This window comes from Lolium perenne, chromosome 4 (assembly GCF_019359855.2).
Source record: "Lolium perenne isolate Kyuss_39 chromosome 4, Kyuss_2.0, whole genome shotgun sequence".
Lineage (NCBI taxonomy): Eukaryota > Viridiplantae > Streptophyta > Magnoliopsida > Poales > Poaceae > Lolium > Lolium perenne.
Window position 1 is genome coordinate 40,794,934 of NC_067247.2, and position 21,627 is coordinate 40,816,560.

A 21,627-nucleotide genomic window follows, 5' to 3' on the forward strand; every position below is an offset into this window, starting at 1 on the left:
TCGTCAACCACGCGCCAGTCCTGGACAGCATCACAACCGTAACGGATCGGATCTACTAAATAAAGATCAAGCGGGGTGCCGCCCCCACACCTAAGATAGGTGTGAGGGCGGCTAGATATGCAAGGGTTGCACTACGATAGCATATGATACGAAGAACAATGCTAACCCTAATATATCTAAGATAACTACGTTGCTCGCCATCAAAAAGGCTTCAGTACGAGCAACGCGTGAACAACATAAAGCTTGTGCTACCTAGATCGCAAGATGCGATCTAGGCAGCATGATGCTTACCGGTAGAAACCCTCGAGACGAAGGAGTTGGCGATGCGCCGAGATTGATTTGTGGTTGAACGTTGGTTGTTGTTTATTTCATAAACCCTAGATACATATTTATAGTCCAGGGGACTTTCTAATTTAGGCGTGCACCTAACCGTGCACGGGTAAAACTCTATCTCTTAATCTAAGATGCGATCTACTATATTACAGATACACGGGCACGCTAGCCCAAACGTTGTGCATAAGGCCGATTCACGTATATTCTTCCATGTATAATCTTCAAGCCCATCTTGATCGCGGCCCACCTCTGACTCGGTCAAATTCTGGTGATAACACAGACAGAAATCTGTTTCTGCGCAGTAATCCAAATCTAGTATCAACCTTGCTATCAAAGACTTTACTTGGCACAACAATGCAATAAAATAAGATAAGGAGAGGTTGCTACAGTAGTAACAACTTCCAAGACACAAATATAAAACAAAAGTAGTGTAGTAAAATAAAAACATGGGTTATCTCCCAAGAAGTGCTTTCTTTATAGCCATTAAAATGGGCTCAGCAATTTCAATGATGCACTCCCAAGAAATAAGAGTTGAAGCAAAAAAAGAGCATCAAAAAGCAAATTCAAAACACATTTAAGTCTAACATGCTTCCTATGCATAGGAATCTTGTAAATAAACAAGTTCATGAAGAGCAAAGTAACAAGCATAGGAAGATAAAACAAGAGTAACTTCAAAAATTTCAGCATATAGAGAGGTGTTTTAGTAACATGAAAATTTCTACAACCATATTTTCCTCTCTCATAATAACTTTCAGAGGCATCATGAACAAATTCAACGATGTAACTATCACATAAAGCATTCTTATTCACATGCATAAAAGTATCATTACTCTCCACATAAGCATAATCAATTTTATTAGTTGTAGTGGGAGCAAATTCAACAAAGTAGCTATCATTATTATTCTCATCATCAAATATAGGAGGCATATTGTAATCATAATCAAATTTATCCTCCATAACAGGCGGTACTAAAAGACCAATATCATTATAATCATCATAAATAGGAGGCAAAGTATCATCAAAGTAAATTTTCTCCTCAATGCTTGGGGGACTAAAAATATCATGCTCATCAAAGCCAGCTTCCCCAAGCTTAGAATTTTCCATATCATTAGCAACAATGGTGTTCAAAGCATTCATACTAATATGTTCCATAGGTTTTTTAATTTTCGCATCAAACCATCCATGTCTTAAATCAGGAAATAGAATAAGAAGCTCATTGTTGTCTGATATCTACGTTCCCCCTCCTTTCCTGTAGACAGTGTTGGGCCTCCAAGAGCAGAGGTTTGCAGAACAGCAGCAAGTTTTCCCTTAAGTGGATCACCCAAGGTTTATCGAACTCAGGGAGGAAGAGGTCAAAGATATCCCTCTCATGCAACCCTGCAACCACAAAGCAAGAAGTCTCTTGTGTCCCCAACACACCTAATAGGTGCACTAGTTCGGCGAAGAGATAGTGAAATACAGGTGGTATGAATATATATGAGCAGTAGCAACGGTGCCAGAAAATAGCTTGCTGGCGTGTAGTTGATGGTGGTAGTATTGCAGCAGTAGTAACACAGTGAAACAGTAAACAAGCAGTAGTAACGCAGCAGTATTTAGGAACAAGGCCTAGGGATTAGACTTTCACTAGTGGACACTCTCAACATTGATCACATAACAGAATAGATAAATGCATACTCTACACTTTTGTTGGATGATGAACGCATTGCGTAGGATTACACGAACCCTCAATGCCGGAGTTAACAAGCTCCACAATTTGTTCATATTTAAGTAACCTTATAGTGTAAGATAGATCAAAAGACTAAACCAAGTACTAACATAGCATGCACACTGTCACCTTCATGCATATGTAGGAGGAATAGATCACATCAATATTATCATAGCAATAGTTAACTTCGCAATCTACAAGAGATCATGATCATAGCATAAACCAAGTACTAACACGGTGCACACACTGTCACCTTTACACACGTGCAGGAGGAATATAACTACTTTAATAACATTGCTAAAGTAGCACATAGATAAATTGTGATACAAACTCATATGAATCTCAATCATGTAAAGCAGCTCATGAGATTATTGTATTGAGGTACATGGGAGAGATGAACCACATAGCTACCGGTACAGCCCCGAGCCTCGATGGAGAACTACTCCCTCCTCATGGGAGTAGCAGCGGTGATGAAGATGGCGATGGAGATGGCAGCGGTGTCGATGGAGAAGCCTTCCGGGGGCACTTCCCCGCTCCGGCAGCGTGCCGGAACAGAGACTCCTGTCCCCCAGATCTTGGCCTCGCGATGGCGGCGGCTCTGGAAGGTTTCTGTAGTTTTCGTCGAACGTATCAGGGTTTTCGATCCAGGGGCTTTAAATAGGCGAAGAGGCGGCGCAGGAGGGTCGAAGGGGTGGCCAAACCATATGGCGGCGCGGCCAGGGCCTGGGCCGCGCCGGCCTATGGTCTGGGCCCCCTGTGGGTCCACTCTGGCGACTCTCGGGTGTTCTGGATGCTTCCGGGCAAAATAGGAACCTGGGCGTTGATTTCGTCCAATTCCGAGAATATTTCGTTACTAGGATTTCTGAAACCAAAAACAGCAGAAAACAGGAACTGGCACTTCGGCATCTTGTTAATAGGTTAGTTCCAGAAAATGCACGAATATGACATAAAGTGTGCATAAAACATGTAGATAACATCAATAATGTGGCATGGAACATAAGAAATTATCGATACGTCGGAGACGTATCAGCATCCCCAAGCTTAGTTCTGCTCGTCCCGAGCAGGTAAAACGATAACACAGATAATTTCTGGAGTGACATGCCATCATAACCTTGATCAAACTATTTGTAAAGCATATGTAATGAATGCAATGATCAAAACAATGCATCAATAAGTCTTGCATAAGAGTTAACTCATAAAGCAATAATTCAAAGTAAAAGCATTGAAGCAACATAAAAGAAGATTAAGTTTCAGCGGTTGCTTTCAACTTGTAACATGTATATCTCATGGATATTGTCAACATAGAGTAATATAACAAGTGCAATAAGCAAGTATGTAGGAATCAATGCACAGTTCACACAAGTGTTTGCTTCTTGAGGTGGAGAGAAATAGGTGAACTGACTCAACATTGAAAGTAAAAGAATAGTCCTCCATAGAGGAAAAGCATCGATTGCTATATTTGTGCTAGAGCTTTGATTTTGAAAACATGAAACAATTTTGTCAACGGTAGTAATAAAGCATATGTATCATGTAAATTATATCTTACAAGTTGCAAGCCTCATGCATAGTGTACTAATAGTGCACGCACCTTGTCCTAATTAGCTTGGACTACCGGATCATCACAATGCACATGTTTCGACCAAGTGTCACAAAGGGGTACCTCTATGCCGCCTGTACAAAGGTCTAAGGAGAAAGCTCGCATTTTGGATTTCTCGCTATTGATTATTCTCAACTTAGACATCCATACCGGGACAACATAGACAACAGATAATGGACTCCTCTTTTATGCATAAGCATGTAACAACAATTAATAATTTTCTCATTTGAGATTGAGGATATATGTCCAAAACTGAAACTTCCACCATGGATCATGGCTTTAGTTAGCGGCCCAATGTTCTTCTCTAACAATATGCATGCTTAACCATAAGGTGGTAGATCGCTCTTACTTCAAACAAGACGGACATGCATAGCAACTCACATGATATTCAACAAAGAATAGTTGATGGCGTCCCCAGAAACATGGTTATCGCACAACAAGCAACTTAATAAGAGATAAAGTGCATAATCACATATTCAATACCACAATAGTTTTTAAGCTATTTGTCCCATGAGCTATATATTGCAAAGGTGAATGATGGAATTTTAAAGGTAGCACTCAAGCAATTTACTTTGGAATGGCGGAAAATACCATGTAGTAGGTAGGTATGGTGGACACAAATGGCATAGTGGTTGGCTCAAGTATTTTGGATGCATGAGAAGTATTCCCTCTCGATACAAGGTTTAGGCTAGCAAGGTTATTTGAAACAAACACAAGGATGAACCGGTGCAGCAAAACTCACATAAAAGACATATTGTAAACATTATAAGAATCTACATCGTCTTCCTTGTTGTTCAAACTCAATACTAGAAATTATCTAGACCTTAGAGAAACCAAATATGCAAACCAAATTTTAGCATGCTCTATGTATTTCTTCATTAATGGGTGCAAAGCATATGATGCAAGAGCTTAAACATGAGCACAACAATTGCCAAGTATCACATTACCCAAGACATTTATAGCAATTACTACATGTATCATTTTCCAATTCCAACCATATAACAATTTAACGAAGAAGAAACTTCGCCATGAATATTATGAGCTAAGAACACATGTGTTCATACGAACCAGCGGAGCGTGTCTCTCTCCCACACAGGCATGATGTAATCCAATTTATTCAAACACAAACAAAAACAAAAACAAACCAACGCTCCAAGCAAAGCACATAAGATGTGATGGAATAAAAATATAGTTTCAGGGGAGGAACCTGATAATGTTGTCGATGAAGAAGGGGATGCCTTGGGCATCCCCAAGCTTAGACGCTTGAGTCTTCTTGATATATGCAGGGGTGAACCACCGGGGCATCCCCAAGCTTAGAGCTTTCACTCTCCTTGATCATAGTATATCATCCTCCTCTCTTGACCCTTGAAAACTTCCTTCACACCAAACTCGAAACAAACTCATTAGAGGGTTAGTGGATAATCAAAAACTCACATGTTCAGAGGTGACACAATCATTCTTAACACTTCTGGACATTGCTCAAAGCTACTGGAAGGTAATGGAACAAAGAAATCCACCCAACACAGCGAAAGAAGCAATGCGAAATAAAAGGCAGAATCTGTCAAAACAGAACAGTCCGTAAAGACGAATTTTAAAATGGCACCATACTTACTCAGATGAAAATGCTCAAATTGAATGAAAGTTGCGTACATATCTTAGGATCACTCACGTAAATTGGCATAATTTTCTGAGTTACCTACAGAGAATTAGGCCCAGATTCGTGACAGCAAGAAAACAGTTTCTGCGCAGTAATCCAAATCTAGTATTGACTTTACTATCAAAGACTTTACTTGGCACAACAAAACACAAAACTAAGATAAGGAGAGGTTGCTACAGTAGTAAACAACTTCCAAGACACAAATATAAAACAAAGTACTGTAGCAAAATAACACATGGGTTATCTCCCAAGAAGTTCTTTCTTTATAGCCATTAAGATGGGCTCAGCAGTTTTAATGATGCACTCGCAAGAAATAGTATTTGAAGCAAAAGAGAGCATCAAGAGGCAAATTCAAAACACATTTAAGTCTAACATGCTTCCTATGCATAGGAATCTTGTAAATAAACAAGTTCATGAATAGCAAAGTAACAAGCATAGGAAGATAAAACAAGTATAGCTTCAAAAATTTCAGCACATAGAGAGGTGTTTTAGTAACATGAAAATTTCTACAACCATATTTTCCTCTCTCATAATAACTTTCAGTAGTATCATGAGCAAACTCAACAATATAACTATCACATAAAGCATTCTTATCATGAGTCTCATGCATAAAATTATTACTACTCCCAACATAAGCATAATCAATTTTATTAGTTGTAGTGGGAGCAAATTCAACAAAGTAGCTATCATATATAGGAGGTATATTGTAATCATAATCAAATTTATCCTCCATAACAGGTGGTACCAAAAGACTACTATCATTATAATCATCATAAATAGGAGGTAGAGTATCATCAAAGTAATTTTTCTCCTCAATGCTTGCGGGACTAAAAAGATCATGCTCATCAAAACCAGCTTCCCCAAGCTTAGAATTTTCCATATCATTAGCAACAATGGTGTTCAAAGTGTTCATATTAATATGTTCCATGGGTTTTTTAATTTTCGGATCAAACCATCCATGTCTTAAATCAGGAAATAGAGTAAAAAGCTCATTGTTGTCCATTATGCCAAACTAGTGTAAACAAGAAACAAAAAGATGCAATTGCAGGATCTAAAGGAAATAGCTTCGAGTACTTACAACGCCGGAAACTAGCTTAGTAGCCGAGATACGGAGTGTGAGTACCTTTTACCTTTCCTCCCCGGCAACGGCGCCAGAAAATAGCTTGATGTCTACGTTCCCCCTCCTTTCCTGTAGACAGTGTTGGGCCTCCAAGAGCAGAGGTTTGTAGAACAGCAGCAAGTTTTCCCTTAAGTGGATCACCCAAGGTTTATCAAACTCAGGGAGGAAGAGGTCAAAGATATCCCTCTCATGCAACCCTGCAACCACAAAGCAAGAAGTCTCTTGTGTCCCCAACACACCTAATAGGTGCACTAGTTCGGCGAAGAGATAGTGAAATACGGGTGGTATGAATATATATGAGCGGTAGCAACGGTGCCGAGAAAATAGCTTGGCGTGTAGTTGATGGTGGTAGTATTGCAGCAGTAGTAACACAGTGAAACAATAAACAAGCAGTAGTAACGCAACAGTATTTAGGAACAAGGCCTAGGGATTAGACTTTCACTAGTGGACACTCTCAACATTGATCACATAACAGAATAGATAAATGCATACTCTACACTTTTGTTGGATGATGAACGCATTGCGTAGGATTACACGAACCCTCAATGCCGGAGTTAACAAGCTCCACAATTTGTTCATATTTAAGTAACCTTATAGTGTAAGATAGATCAAAAGACTAAACCAAGTACTAACATAGCATGCACACTGTCACCTTCATGCATATGTAGGAGGAATAGATCACATCAATATTATCATAGCAATAGTTAACTTCGCAATCTACAAGAGATCATGATCATAGCATAAACCAAGTACTAACACGGTGCACACACTGTCACCTTTACACACGTGCAGGAGGAATATAACTACTTTAATAACATTGCTAGAGTAGCACATAGATAAATTGTGATACAAACTCATATGAATCTCAATCATGTAAAGCAGCTCATGAGATTATTGTATTGAGGTACATGGGAGAGATGAACCACATAGCTACCGGTACAGCCCCGAGCCTCGATGGAGAACTACTCCCTCCTCATGGGAGCAGCAGCGGTGATGAAGATGGCGATGGAGATGGCAGCGGTGTCGATGGAGAAGCCTTCCGGGGGCACTTCCCCGCTCCGGCAGCGTGCCGGAACAGAGACTCCTGTCCCCCAGATCTTGGCCTCGCGATGGCGGCGGCTCTGGAAGGTTTTTGTGGTTTTCGTCGAACGTATCAGGGTTTTCGATCCAGGGGCTTTAAATAGGCGAAGAGGCGGTGCAGGAGGGTCGAAGGGGTGGCCAAACCATATGGCGGCGCGGCCAGGGCCTGGGCCGCGCCGGCCTATGGTCTGGGCCCCCTGTGGGTCCACTCTGGCGACTCTCGGGTGTTCTGGATGCTTCCGGGCAAAATAGGAACCTGGGCGTTGATTTCGTCCAATTCCGAGAATATTTCGTTACTAGGATTTCTGAAACCAAAAACAGCAGAAAACAGGAACTCGCACTTCGGCATCTTGTTAATAGGTTAGTTCCAGAAAATGCACGAATATGACATAAAGTGTGCATAAAACATGTAGATAACATCAATAATGTGGCATGGAACATAAGAAATTATCGATACGTCGGAGACGTATCATTGTCCATTATGCCTAACTAGTGTAAACAAGAAACAAAAAGATGCAATTGCAGGATCTAAAGGAAATAGCTTCGAGCACACACACAATGGCAACAGAAAAGTACTTAGTTACCTGGGACCGGAGTATGAATGCCTTTTACCTTTTCTCCCCGGCAACGGCGCCAGAAAAGTGCTTGATGTCTACGGGTGCTTCTATTCTTGTAGACAGTGTTGGGCCTCCAAGAGCAGAGGTTTGTAGAACAACAGCAAGTTTCCCTTAAGTGGATCACCCAAGGTTTATCAAACTCAGGGAGGAAGAGGTCAAAGATATCCCTCTCATGCAAACCTGCAACCACAAAGCAAGAAGTCTCTTGTGTCCCCAACACACCTAATAGGTGCACTAGTTCGGCGAAAAGATAGTGAAATACAAGTGGTATGAATGAATATGAGCAGTAGTAACGGCGCCAGAAAAGTGCTTGCTGGCGTGCAGTTGATGGTAGTAATATTGCAGGAAGTAAAGATGCGATAAAACGATGAAACAAGCAGCGATAGCAGTATTTAGGAACAAGGCCTAGGGATCATACTTTCACTAGTGGACACTCTCAACATTGATCACATAACAGAATAAATAGATAGATGCTAGACTCTACACCCTCTTGTTGGATGATGAACACCACTAACTGTGTAGGATTACACGAACCCTCAATGCCGGAGTTAACAAGCTCCGCAATATTCAATGTTCATATTTAAATAACCTTAGAGTGCATGACAGATCAACATAACCAAACCAAGTACTAACATAGCATGCACACTGTCACCTTCACACTACGAAAGGAGGAATAGATCACATCAATACTATCATAGCAATAGTTAACTTCATAATCTACAAGAGATCACAATCATAGCCTACACCAAGTACTACACGATGCACACACTGTCACCATTACACCGTGCAGGAGGAATAAACTATTTTAATAACATCACTAGAGTAGCACACAGATAAATTGTGATACAAAACACATTGCAATCATAAAGAGATATAAATAAGCACTTCACTATGCCATTCATAACAGTGAATAAGTATTCTGTGAAATATAGCCTAAGAGACCCACACGGTGCACACACTGTCACCTTTACACACGTGGGACAAGGAGTCTCCGGAGATCACATAAGTAAAATCCACTTTACTAGCATAATGACATCTAGATTACAAGCATCATCATATGAATCTCAATCATGTAAGGCAGCTCATGAGATTATTGTATTGAAGTACATAGGAGAGAGATGAACCACATAGCTACCGGTACAGCCCCGAGCCTCGATGGAGAACTACTCCCTCCTCATGGGAGACAGCAGCGTTGATGAAGATGGCGGTGGTGTCGATGGAGAAGCCTTCCGGGGGCACTTCCCCGTCCCGGCGGCGTGCCGGAACAGAGACTCCTGTCCCCCAGATCTTGGCTTCGCGATGGCGGCGGCTCTGGAAGGTTTCTCGTACCGTGTCTTTTCCGTCTCGAGGTTTTAGGTCAGGGACCTTTATATAGGCGAAGAGGCGGAGTCGGAAGGTCGATGAGGCGACGACACAGTAAGGCGGCGTGGCCAAGGCCTGGGCCGCGCCAGCCTATCATCTGGTGGGCCTGTGGCCCCCCTCTGGCGACTCTCGGGTGTTCTGGAAGCTTCGTCCAATTCTAAGACTCTGGGCGTTGATTTCGTCCAATTCCGAGAATATTTCCTTACTAGGATTTCTGAAACCAAAAACAGCAGAAAACAGGAACTGACACTTCGGCATCTCGTCAATAGGTTAGTTCCAGAAAATGCATAAAATCATCATAAAGTGTGCATAAAACATGTAGATATCATCAATAATGTGGCATGGAACATAAGAAATTATCGATACGTCGGAGACGTATCAATCCTCTATGAGGAAGCGACGGCACCTTGCGCGGCGGGCCGGCGCACCGCGGCGAGGCGTTTCCTCGAGGTCGAGGCGGCGGAGCTCGGCGGCGCGGTCGCCTCCTCGCGGGCGACGTCTGCGTCAGGTCGGCTTCTTCGGGTTGCTCCGGCGGTCAAGGGCAGGGGCCTTTGATTCGCGTGCGCGCCTCGGGGCGGCAGAAGGCGCCTTGCGCGTCCGTTGTTGGCATGGTCGGGCGGTCTTCTTCGTCTCCGGCAGGTGGCCAAGCTCCTCGTCGACGCTCTGCTTTACGACAAGCTCGGCCCTGGCCATGTGATGGCGGCGGCGGGCCTAGATCTGGGTAGGTGGGCCTAGGTTTGGGCCGCATCTGGGTGTTCGCGGTAGGGGCCAGGACATCCAGTTTCTCTCGCGGGTTTGCTCCGGCTCGGGAGAGCTTGGGACCCGTGGTTGGTAGGATGGTGCGGCTATGGCATGGTGACGGCTCGCCGCCGCCATTGATGTTTTGATCCCCTCCAGCCACTTTGACAACCGTGGGGGCGGTTCGTCTCGGTTCTGCCCGTCTGGGTTGGTATTGCAGGGTGTGGCCTGCAGAGACGCCATCGGTTTCGAGTGTGTCCGCGAAAGCACCGCAAGGCTTAGGCCACTGCCGGCGACGACGACGTCTACAGATGCCGTTTACCTCCTTGGAGGCGTGGCCACGACACACTCCCTGTTGCTGGTTGCCCCCCTTGGGCACTGTCTGCTGCCCTGTTGACTCGCGAGCTCTCCGAGATCCTCCTCGGATCCCCTTCTCGTCGATGCACTGCGGCTTGATGCGACCGACTTCACATAGACGGTGTGCTCCAGGTTTGCGCGACCACTCTCGGGCCTAGGGTGGCTGAAAGAGTTGAGGTCGGCGCAGGGGGACACTGGTGGTTTTCAATAGCTAGGTGATGTCCTGATGTCAGTTGCAAAGACAGAGGCTTTCCGTGGGGTGGGTGTTGAAGCCCATGCGAAAGCATTGCACGGCCCCTCTGTGCCGACAGCGACGACGCTTGTGAGCGCCGTGTCCCTTCCTGGAGGCGCTGTCGTGAAGGTTTCCCCCTTTGAACTCTGGAGTCTCACCTGCTCTCTTGCGCAGTTAGCTAGCTCCCTTGGCGTCGGTGGTCTTCTGCTAGGTGGCCCAGTGTACTTCTTCAGTTTGGTGCAGTTCCTCGGAGCGGCGGCTCGGTGCGTGATGTCTCCAGCCGAGCTGCCGGTGTTTAGCTAGGCCTTCGGCTCCTTTGTTTTTATCTTTGTTTAGGCTCTAGCTTAGCACATGTGCTTGTACCGCTAGCTGGCAACCCCAGTTTTTCGCTTTCTTTTTTCTGTTGTGGGTGTTCTTGTTGTATTCCTGGCCGTGATGGCTTTGTTAATTTAAAGTCGGGCTCGTCGAGCCTTCAGTTTAAAACAAACAGTATCGCTGAAAATATTTGCTAACATACTGTTGAGGACATATATATCGATGTAACACAATTTTTTTTTGAAAAAAAGATATGTACCAAAAATAAAGGTGACCGAAAAAATAAAGAAAATAAAAAATGAGAAAATGAAACAAAAGGAGAATTGAAGTCGAGAAAAAAAGGAATGGAAAATATTTTTGCCCGGCCCAAATGACAGAGGGACTACGAGGTGCTCGTGCTCCCCATATTTCCTCGGAGAGAGCGGCAAAGTGAAACCCCAGGGCATTCGGCGGCGTCTCTCGCCGTGTTCGTCGTCGGCGCCAGCAACTCGGCGGCTACAGCCTCCGCCCCCGCCGTCCTCGTCGGCACCAACTCGGCGGCTACGACCTCCGCCCCCACCGTCTTCGTCGGCGCCAGCAACTCGGCGACTACAGCTTCCGCCCCCACCGTCTTCGGCGGCTCCAGCCTCCGCCCCCACCGTCTTCGTCGACACCAACTCGGCGGCTACAGCCTCCGCCCCACCGTCTTCGTCGGCACCAACCTCTCCGGGCACCGTTGTCGTCGTCGCCTTCAGAAGGTGACCCAAGGTTCGCGACTACTTCTGCCTGCTACGATTCGCACTTGGTTGTTGTTCGTATTGGGGAGGGCTAGCAATCTGAAGCGATTGGTGCGATTTGGAGTTCAATTAAACTAGTATTAGCCTGGATGCCTGAGTTCTGTTGATTTCGAATAGACTTTCTAGCAATCTGTTACCATTCTTCGAGTATGGTAGATTATTTGACGGTGTTGGGGATTTATTCGACGGTTGTAATCGTCTCAGTTCACAAACTCGTGGAATCGCTTTTGGGCTAGAGCAGCCGAGATTGGGGAAACGCTGGCTCCCAGGCCCAGCATCATCGCTGATTTGAACAAACCTGTACGCACTACTGTCGGATTAAATCGACGCGGGGAGGAGCCAAAACTAGCTTACTGTGTGAATAGACTCGCGTCAATTAAATAGGTCCAAGGTAGTACTGTATGTTTTAGGCCTGTAGCACCCAGTTCCTTGTTGCACATCACTGGATCACGATGGGAACATCAGCACAGCACATTGCACAAGCTGCATTGGTTGATGATAGTAGGCAACTTGGGGGAGGAAGCTTCCATCACGCGCCCTCTATTCACAGGGGCAGTGTTGCAGCCTGCCCCATGGCCACCCACTAGTCAAAACTTGTTTTGCCATAACCAATCTTACTGCTGAAAACTCCCCCATTATATTGGTACACCATGTGTGTTTAAAACGCCATCCAGGTGTTGTTTGCAGTTAATTTATCACTGATTAGGACTTCGAAGGAAAGCGCATTTCAGAGAGCAAGGGGTAGGGTATGAGGTGGATGAGCCGAGGTAGTACAATTTTCACCTTATAGCTGGGTTGTCTCCTAGCATGCAGAATGACTAGCATTGGGACTACACCTAGGATTTGGAGGTGATGTGTTTGAATATAATTTTTGTTCAGATGATAACTGTAAATGTATTCTGTTTTGTTTAACTTTTATTTGTATTGATTTGTGCTTTATACCATGAATTGCAGTCTATTAAACACTAATGGATGTTTACCCTTTTATGGCAATAGATGCAGGAAATACGAGACATGGAGCTTTTGTTAAGTGCATCGACTCTGTTTGCTGGAGGCACAGCTTCACGGTCCCTTGATGTCTCGAAGGCCATTCTCCCCATTAGCGCGTCTCACATGGCACGCATGGCGAACGAGCTAGGGAATGCTGGGGACAACAAGGGCGTGAGCAGCGTAGAATTGCTCAATGCAGCTGAAGAGCTCACACAGGCAGATGGCACTAGAAGAGCTGAGGCTGTCTCTGGTCTGATCCAAGCTTGTGTCGCGTTTGCACATGATGCAGTTAACGAGGGACATGACGATCTCATGCACAGTGCGATTGACTTGGCACTTGCTGGACGATGTTTCTTGCGAGTGGCAGCATTCGGAAGCACAGAGGGTCCAACAGCCGGCCAGCCCAACCCCCCTGTGCAGCAGATAACAGGAGTTGGACATGCTGCCTGGTGGGCCAGGAAAACAAAAGTAGGTGACTTAGAGGAATATTTGCTGCAGAAAACTTCCCCAGCCAGCAGTACATCAGTAGCTGCTGCTTCTTCTTCTTCTTCTTCAAAGCAGAGTAAGGTACGACCGTAAATTTGTGTGGTAGCTGAATGGTTTCTAGTCATTGTTATGTTGAGTTGTATATATATGCTTGATGGAACCCCTTATGATTAGTGATTTAATTGTGCTAGCAGAACTTGATTGGCTGCATTACCCGACACTACTTTAGTTCACTTGTATGAAGCAGTATAGTATTTGGTGGTACCTAGAAAATCACAAGACTTAATTTGTGTTAACATTTGAAGCTGGCATCAACGATTCAACGTATCACTACATGCGCATGCACACGCACGCAGACGCGTACATGTATACTGTTGCATGTATGTGTATGTTACGGTACGATCAAGTGGTTTTTCCATTTAGATTACCCTAATGAACAGTTGTGGGTCTAGCTTATCTAGTTACAAAATTTGAACGATCTTTTCACTGGATGTAGGGAAGCAAGTCAGATAACTGGGCAGGGATTCATTTGTTCTGCTTGGGTGGATCACTTTCACTGCTCCCCTATCTCGGAAAGGATGGTTTGTTGACAGATAAGGAGTTCTCAGATGACTACAGATGGGGGGTTAGCTTTTTGTTGATGCTGTGGTGGTGTCTGGTGTCGTTTGGTGTCACCTGTAGCTTGTTTGGACGTTCTTCCTTGGAGTTGCAGTATGCCCGTTTCTCCAGTTACCTCGGAATGTTTGGTAGGTGCTGCTGATTCACTTACTGTTATCTAATTTTTGAAGATTGTTTATAGGTATAAGTATCTTTGTCATGATGTTTTCAAACATTGTGTCGTAGGTATCAGCGCTCTTGTGATGATGTTTTTACATTGGGCGCTTGCAGTCGATTCCATGAGATTATTCTATTATGTTTTGGCTGGCGCTGCAGTGATCTTTCTCGCCCATTTGATCTGGGTATAAATCTAACTCTTTCTTCTTTCTTATATGATTTTTTTCTTATTCTGAGTTTGTACAAAATAATGATAACTCGCATGTACCTTACCTTCGTTGCAGTGCTGCTGTCGAAGAGACAAGTGATATTGCTTTGGGGACAGAATCAAAGTTTTCGAGGAGCTAAATGCACATATTTTACAGGAGCGTAGTGTACATATTGTCGGAGGAGCTGTTTGTCAAGTGAACTTGTCGTTCATCCTGTGCTCAGGCGTGTCAGAGTGATAGATGCGAGTATTGCCCCTGTTCATACATGTTTAGAGGTGGGATTATAATAGTGCGATACATATTGCCATTGGATGCATTCGTTCAATCCTGTCAATTTTTTGCTGCTGATTGATACCTACACTGCACTCTTTCGACTGGATCGATATTTGGAGTTTTTTCCTCAACGGCATGTTGAATTGGTAGTATATGGATTTTGTTGATTTGCTGACAAAAGTTGCTCAGTACATTTTCAGCTTAGCTGACTGTATCCGTTTCTACTAAATAGAGATAATTCTGAAGAATTTATAATGAGCTGATGTAGTGATGTTCACTCATCTGCTACCTTGCATGAGGAAACCCGTGCCGCCAATCCAGGCACATTGGTTCCGGCGAGTTTGCCATCGTGGCGCCTTCAGCATTTTGAAAGAGGAAAAGAGTTTAACTTCTGCGCATGAGCTCATGTCAAAATAGTTTGAGCAAAATGAAAGAGAGTCTGCTGTGCTTGTGGGTGACACAACAATGGTTTATGTGAATGCTGCAGTTTACGAATAAAAGGGCACTCAAGTTTATGATGGATGCCAAATCTACTGAGATTAGTTCAATAGCCCAAAGATGTTCATACTGACTAAAACTTTCTCCTCACAGGATGCCTATAATGAGGCTCTGCAGAAAAAGATAACTAACATGCAGGAAGATAATATGCAGAACTGAATGCCGGATTAAGCACGCAGCTAGTACTCATCGGATCTTTGTCTTTCATACCAATTTAAGGAACAAGCAGAGTAAAATGGATGCTAAATGCACAAGACGAATCATATTAGTGTGCTAAAACCTAGTTCTGAAATAAAGTAAAAAATCTATTGCTCAAACCATCCATCTGATTGACAATTCGTTTTCACCATTAGCTTTACATAGACGAGGGCATCAGATCAATATCTCACTTAAGTATGCTTTAGTAAAGGAATCGTTCCTTTTGTTACTGTATAGTAACAAATAAACTTCCATCCTGTTTTATAACAAGTTATCACATGGTAGCTATCCTAATTAAATATTTTGCAAAGTGATGCTGCGGGGCAACCTTCATCTTCAGGAGGACAGTATAATCACACATATTTAAATCCATCTATATGTCACACGATACCAATAGTTGAAAATGTCCATTTTCTTATAAAAAGAATTCCCTATTTCCTTGGTCGTACAAAGGAACCCCTCTTTATATACTTGAAAAACATGAGAAAATTTTATGGTATATCTACTATCCATGCAAGGCAATATCTACGAACATATGAAGTTCCACAGTTCAAATGTTCCTAAAAAATATTGATATTAATTACAATCTACCCTATATCTTAAAACTAACCTAAATCACATGTGCGCTTATCAAAATGATCTCATATTTGTACCACAATATTCTTACTCCCTAGTTACCTCAGTGAGCCCAGGATAACATCATCGTTAATGTATCTTGGACAAATGCTACACTACATACACTTGTATGCCGAAATGTGTAAAACCACAAATCATATTTTCCACTGGATTTTTACCTGCCTACCCATAGTCGATTGTCTTCAATTGCGAAAGAACACCACATGCCAAAAGTTTTAGGGCAAGTGGTCAGCCTCCGTGGCCACAACATGGTCTTGCCATGCCGCCAGCAACCTTGGCATTCATAAACAAGATCGAAAGGGCCTTCCTTTGGTCCGCCAAGGATGTTACCACCGGGGCCAAGTGCAAGGTCAATTGGGAGGTTGTGTGTCGTCCTAAGAAGCTTGGGGGATTAGGGATCCTACACTTGGGTAAGTTTGCCACGGCTCTTAAGCTCCGTTGGCCTTGGGTCAAATGGAAAGATCCCAACAAATTGTGGATTGGCTCCAGGAATCCGTGCACCGATGATGATATGGAGTTATTCTACGCCGCAACCAACATCACGCTTGGAGATGGAAAGAAAACACCATTTTGGCATGCCCCTTGGCTACATGGTAAAAGACCTATTGATATCGCTCCGCTCATTTATGAGATCTCCAAGCGGAAGTCTTGGAAGGTTGCGCATGCTCTTGAGGGGGCGGCTTGGATTGCAAAGATTAACCTACAACGCCCCTTCTCATTAGACCATTTCTTGCAATTTGTGGACCTTTGGACCTTGCTCACCACCATTCACCTTGACCCCGAGAGGCCCGATGATATCTCTTGGAAGCTCACGGCCAATGGCCAATACTCCTCGAGGTCCGCCTATGCTATGCAATTCTTCGGCTCTACCTACTCCACATTTCACAAGACTATTTGGAAGGTGTGGGCGCCGCCAAAAATCAAATTCTTTGCTTGGCTTGCAAACCAAAATAGAGTGTGGACGGCTGACCTCTTGGTGAAGCGTGGATGGCCAAATTGTGGATTGTGCCCTCTTTGCAAACAATGTGCGGAGACCGTGGACCACCTCTTCGTCCATTGCCGTTTCACCACTCGTATTTGGCGCTCCGTCTTCGAGTGGTTGGGCATCGTTGGCGGCATCAATCATGTTTGGTCCAACTACGCGTTCTCCGGGTGGTGGGACATGATGGCGGGGGGCTCTTCCAACAACCGTAAGGGCATTGCCTCCCTAACCCTTCTTGTCACTTGGGAGGTGTGGAGCGAGCGTAATGCTAGGGTCTTTCGAAACAAGAGTGCGACCTCATTCGTTGTTATTGAAAAGATTAGAAAGGAGGCGGCACTTTTGGTGCTAGCGGGTGCCAAGCGTTTGGGTGAAATCATGCCGGGAGAGTGATCCCTTGTATCTTCCTTTTTTCGGTTTTCGTTGGCATGGTCATACATGTAAAACTCCTTCTTAATTAATAGAATGGGGCAAAGCTTTTACCTCCGTTTCAAAAAAAAAAAATCACGCAATGATCACGATGGATGATATGTCGGTTTGCCCCAGATTCGCATGGTTCTGGTCACTACCAGAGAGGCCAACAAATTGACAAGCTCTGCATCCGGCTACTACATGAGGAGCCACACATGATATCCCTAACCCTTGCCGGGCACCCTAGCACCGCGACAAGCTTGCCAGTGGGCTCCACCATTGCAGCTGTTGTCTCCCTCCTTCTAAGGCATGTACCATTGCATTTTACACAGCTGATAGGTATCCCCACCTCTCAACCTTTTAAACATTTTGGGAGTGCACTAGCTTTTTTTCACTGACAGGTGCCTCCCACCAATCAGAAACAAAGAGGTTACACGATGCACATTGCTTGCAATAAAATAAGTACACTTGGCTCATCAAGAATCGAAAAGTTCACTATATAATTATTCTTCTTGCTATATAAAATCAAACTACAAACATGCCTCCCCATGAAGTTGCTGATAAGCTCTAGGTGTAGGTTGCCTCATCTTCTCGTGTTACCATGTACATAAATACAGTCGGAGCGAGAGAAAGAGGCGGGGCCAGTATCAAAGTAGAAAGGTCTTGATACTCGGGATCCTTGTATAAATACCGCATAACGAAAAGCCAAAGTAACATTACGATGCTCATTGTACCTGTTAAACTCTGCAAAATCATGTCAGAATTGTAAGCACTACGTTGTAAAGGAAAACTCTCGGTGATGTGCAGTGTGCTTGATCGGTTAATTTATTTCTCAGATTATGCTCGAAATTGAAACAAATACATCTTCACAACACCTGATTAACTCGATCCACAACAAAGATAGTTTGCAAACAATATAATAATAATAAGATGTTATCGTATCAGTATGACTTCAATCCTTCGTTTATCATGGAATGCAAATAAATCTGGCCATGTGGTCTGTTTAGAGTTTATTTGAAGAATTGATGACGTGATTCAATGGCAAACGAATTTGTGTCCAGTCAGGGGACGAAACCATGTCTTCATTGTTCATGCCATATTCTTATATCTGTTGAAAATTTATGTAAATACGTACGCTGTTGAAATCTCCTACTGTGTTTCTTAGCCAGATAAATCTTTGTTAGAAGAGTAATCATCTTAGTTCTCCAACTGCGAGATATGTACGACCGGCAAGGAAGAAGAAACTTTATTACCCTCACGAAGATCCTCCCAAACCTCAAGCGGGCGGCGTCTTCTGCTTGCTGCTGTGGGCCGAGACCTTCCTCCATCCCGCGAACCTGGTCATCTCCATGAGAGGAGGGTACCGTGAAAACGAGGTGACCGACGACAATCACCCGCACCATGGACGGAGAAGGGCGGGCGGCGGCCGGGCAGCGAGGGTTTGAGATTTTGGTTTCGTCGTCTGGGAAAGGTATTGATGTCTGTCTGGGCCTTTCCCTTTCGTCTCGGGATGAGGTTTCGGTTTCGTCGCCAAAGCCATGGGCTTTTGAGAACGGCCCTGTGCCGCCAGCGGGCCCTCGCGCGTAGGAGCACGCCAGCGTGTGTGCCACGTGCATTCTGCAACCATGGCGACAACTTTCCAATGTCGTGCAACACAAAGTCTCGTGTAGACCACCGTCTCAAAACACGGACAAACCCTGGAAAACCAATGTTGTTGCGGGTTGACACATCAACGACTCCTCACCCAAGAAAAACGTCAAGGTGTCGACGGCTAAAAGTTGTGCCGACGGCTTTTTATCGGGGCCGTCGACACAGGTTCCGAACAAGTCAGGCCGCGAAGAAGACCGTCGGCACAAGGAAGCCGTCGACACAGGTCCTCCGTCGTGACGGTGAGAAAAACAACGTTAGCACAAAGAAAATGGTAGAAAATTCAAAAAATAAAATCCCCCGAGATGGTTATGTCATCTAGTTTTAAGGAAAATTAAAAAATTGAATTTTGACTTTTTTTTGCATTTTTTTATCAAAAGGTTAAATGGCATTATCTTTTGCATACGACGTAGGAAAAAATGTATAATATACAAGGATCATCTCAAAAAAAGTTATGGTTAATGATAGGAATGCTGATGGTGATGAAGATGCAATGGTTGATGATAGGAAAAAATGTATAATATATCAAAGTCTAAAAAATGTATAATATAGGAACAGAGTGAGATAGGAATGGTGATGGTGATGAAGATGCAACAGTTGATGATGACGGTGATGATGATGATGCCTTGGCCTCTTATGATACGTGTAACAACAAGGATGGTGCGCTCTACAAGTTCCCCCCCTCAAGATCCCTCTTGGAGGTGAGGTTTATGCGATTCCTGGTGGCCCTGAATGTCGGATCTCAGACCCGTCTTAGCATGGTGAAAGTATTTGACGATGTGGAGCCGGTGCCATATGGTACTCCGCGCGGTACGGGTGGCCCTGCCTGTACAACAGTAATAATAGTTATGGAGCCCTCCTCTCACATTGCCCTTTCACCCAGGTGCGTGGAAAATTATTTAATGAAATTTATCACTTCAAAATATCATATTTATGTCCAATATAATAGCGCATATGATAATTTCATCAATACCTTCATAATTTTGGACCCTGTGGAAACAAGCATAAAAAGTTGGGTGCTAGCACCGTAAAATAGAAAAATCATATCACTACTCATGCAAAAACACAAGGTAATTATGCTTCAAAAATATACTCATCAGAGGACAGGGTTTCCTCCCGGCGGCACGGGTGCCTAATTGCAAAACACCAGGTGGGCCGAGTGTGGGGCTAGGGTTTGCATGCTTACGTGTGGGCGGTGTGGCGCATCGGTGGGCCACAGGTAAGTTAGGCCCTTTCGATTTTTTCCCGGGAAATCTCAAACATCAGAAAACTCTATTTTCCCTTTCTGTGGCAAGTTTGGCCCCAAATTTGAACATTTGAATTCTTGTACTTGGAGCATCGTATACATGTGCGCCATGGATAACAAATATATCCGTGGCGTGCACCACTGCTAAGTGCACTCACCCATCCAGCCTGGCCCACGAATACTCGTGGCGCATCACTTTTTATGGTGCGCCATGGGTAAGTTACAATTCGTGACGCACTAGTTTTTGGTGCACCACGGGTATATACTCGTGACGCACCACCATTTCAATACACCACAGGTAATTCACCTATCTGTAGATGTTTTTCTAACAGTGGGTGGAAGGGGTGGCGGTGGAAAAAAACTTGTCGTCTTCGGGACAAGTACTAGCTGATCAATGGGATTTACATTGGGCTAGATAAGACGTCTTCAACAGCAGGGTGAGGCCACACATATATGTGCCTCCTACCCGCCTCGACGCCCTTTTCGCGTTAGGGCATCTTCAACGGGGCGTCGCAAATGGACGCTGAACGACCGTTTGCGTCTGCGCGTGCTAAAAATGCGTTGGGGCCCTGCTCCAGCAGGGCGACGCAAAGTGATTGGGCCGTCTGCAGCGATGCAAACTTGGCCCAAATATATGGCAGGTTTGCATCTCCGCGGACGCTACGCGGTCGCGCCGAGCGTTCTCCTTTTTACCCGGTCCCGCACGTTAGGGGAAGTGAAATCGATCGCTTCGGCTTTCTTCTTTTTCCCCTTCTTTGCTGCCCTAGTGCGACACCACCACCCCAACCCCACCCGCCGTCGCCCCGCCGCAGTACACGCCGTCGGCTCGCTCCTCGCTGCGCCGAAGAACAGGATATCAGTCGGGGTAGGCTCTAGCGCGCATCTGTCGCCTGTTTGGGGGTCAAACTTTGCCGATTGCGCCGCTCGGCCTCGCCGCCCATGACCCGTTCGGTCAATTGCGCCGGTAGGTTTCTTACTCGTGTTTTCGGCGCTATTGTGCGTGGCCATTGATCCGCAATTCCTACCCACGCAGATGAACATGTGGCAGATGCTAGACAAGTTTCTCGCGGAGGTCGTTGATTCCTCTTCCAACGAGGAGTCCGATCAGTCGACACAGACAATGGCTACTGATGCGGCTTCCATCCTCCACGAGTACAATGCCAGCCATACGCCGGTGCACCGGAGCTCTGTTAAGGGCCGCTCAAAAAACATGCCGCGCAACAGAGTGGAAGGCACCTCCGGCTCCACAACGACTACTTCCACCGCACCGATCCGGCGTTCAAGGAAAAAATGTTCCGGGGCTGGTACAACATGTCAAGGGACCTGTTCATGGTCATTCTACGGGGCGTCAGAGACTACCACCCCTACTTCCGATGCAGGCCTAATGCAAC

At 44.8% G+C, this 21,627-nt stretch overlaps 1 protein-coding gene across 1 annotated transcript; it reads left to right on the forward strand.

Annotated features, from left to right (window-relative positions):
* The first annotated feature begins 10,792 nt into the window (after positions 1-10,792).
* Positions 10,793-14,752, forward strand: LOC127346706 (uncharacterized). Its single transcript, XM_051372982.1, has 6 exons — positions 10,793-10,927; positions 11,491-11,850; positions 12,886-13,446; positions 13,862-14,111; positions 14,209-14,324; positions 14,424-14,752. Exons 1-6 carry the CDS (start codon positions 10,793-10,795, stop codon positions 14,445-14,447), a joined length of 1,446 nt encoding a protein of 481 aa, XP_051228942.1. The 3' UTR covers positions 14,448-14,752.
* Positions 14,753-21,627: the final 6,875 nt, after the last annotated feature.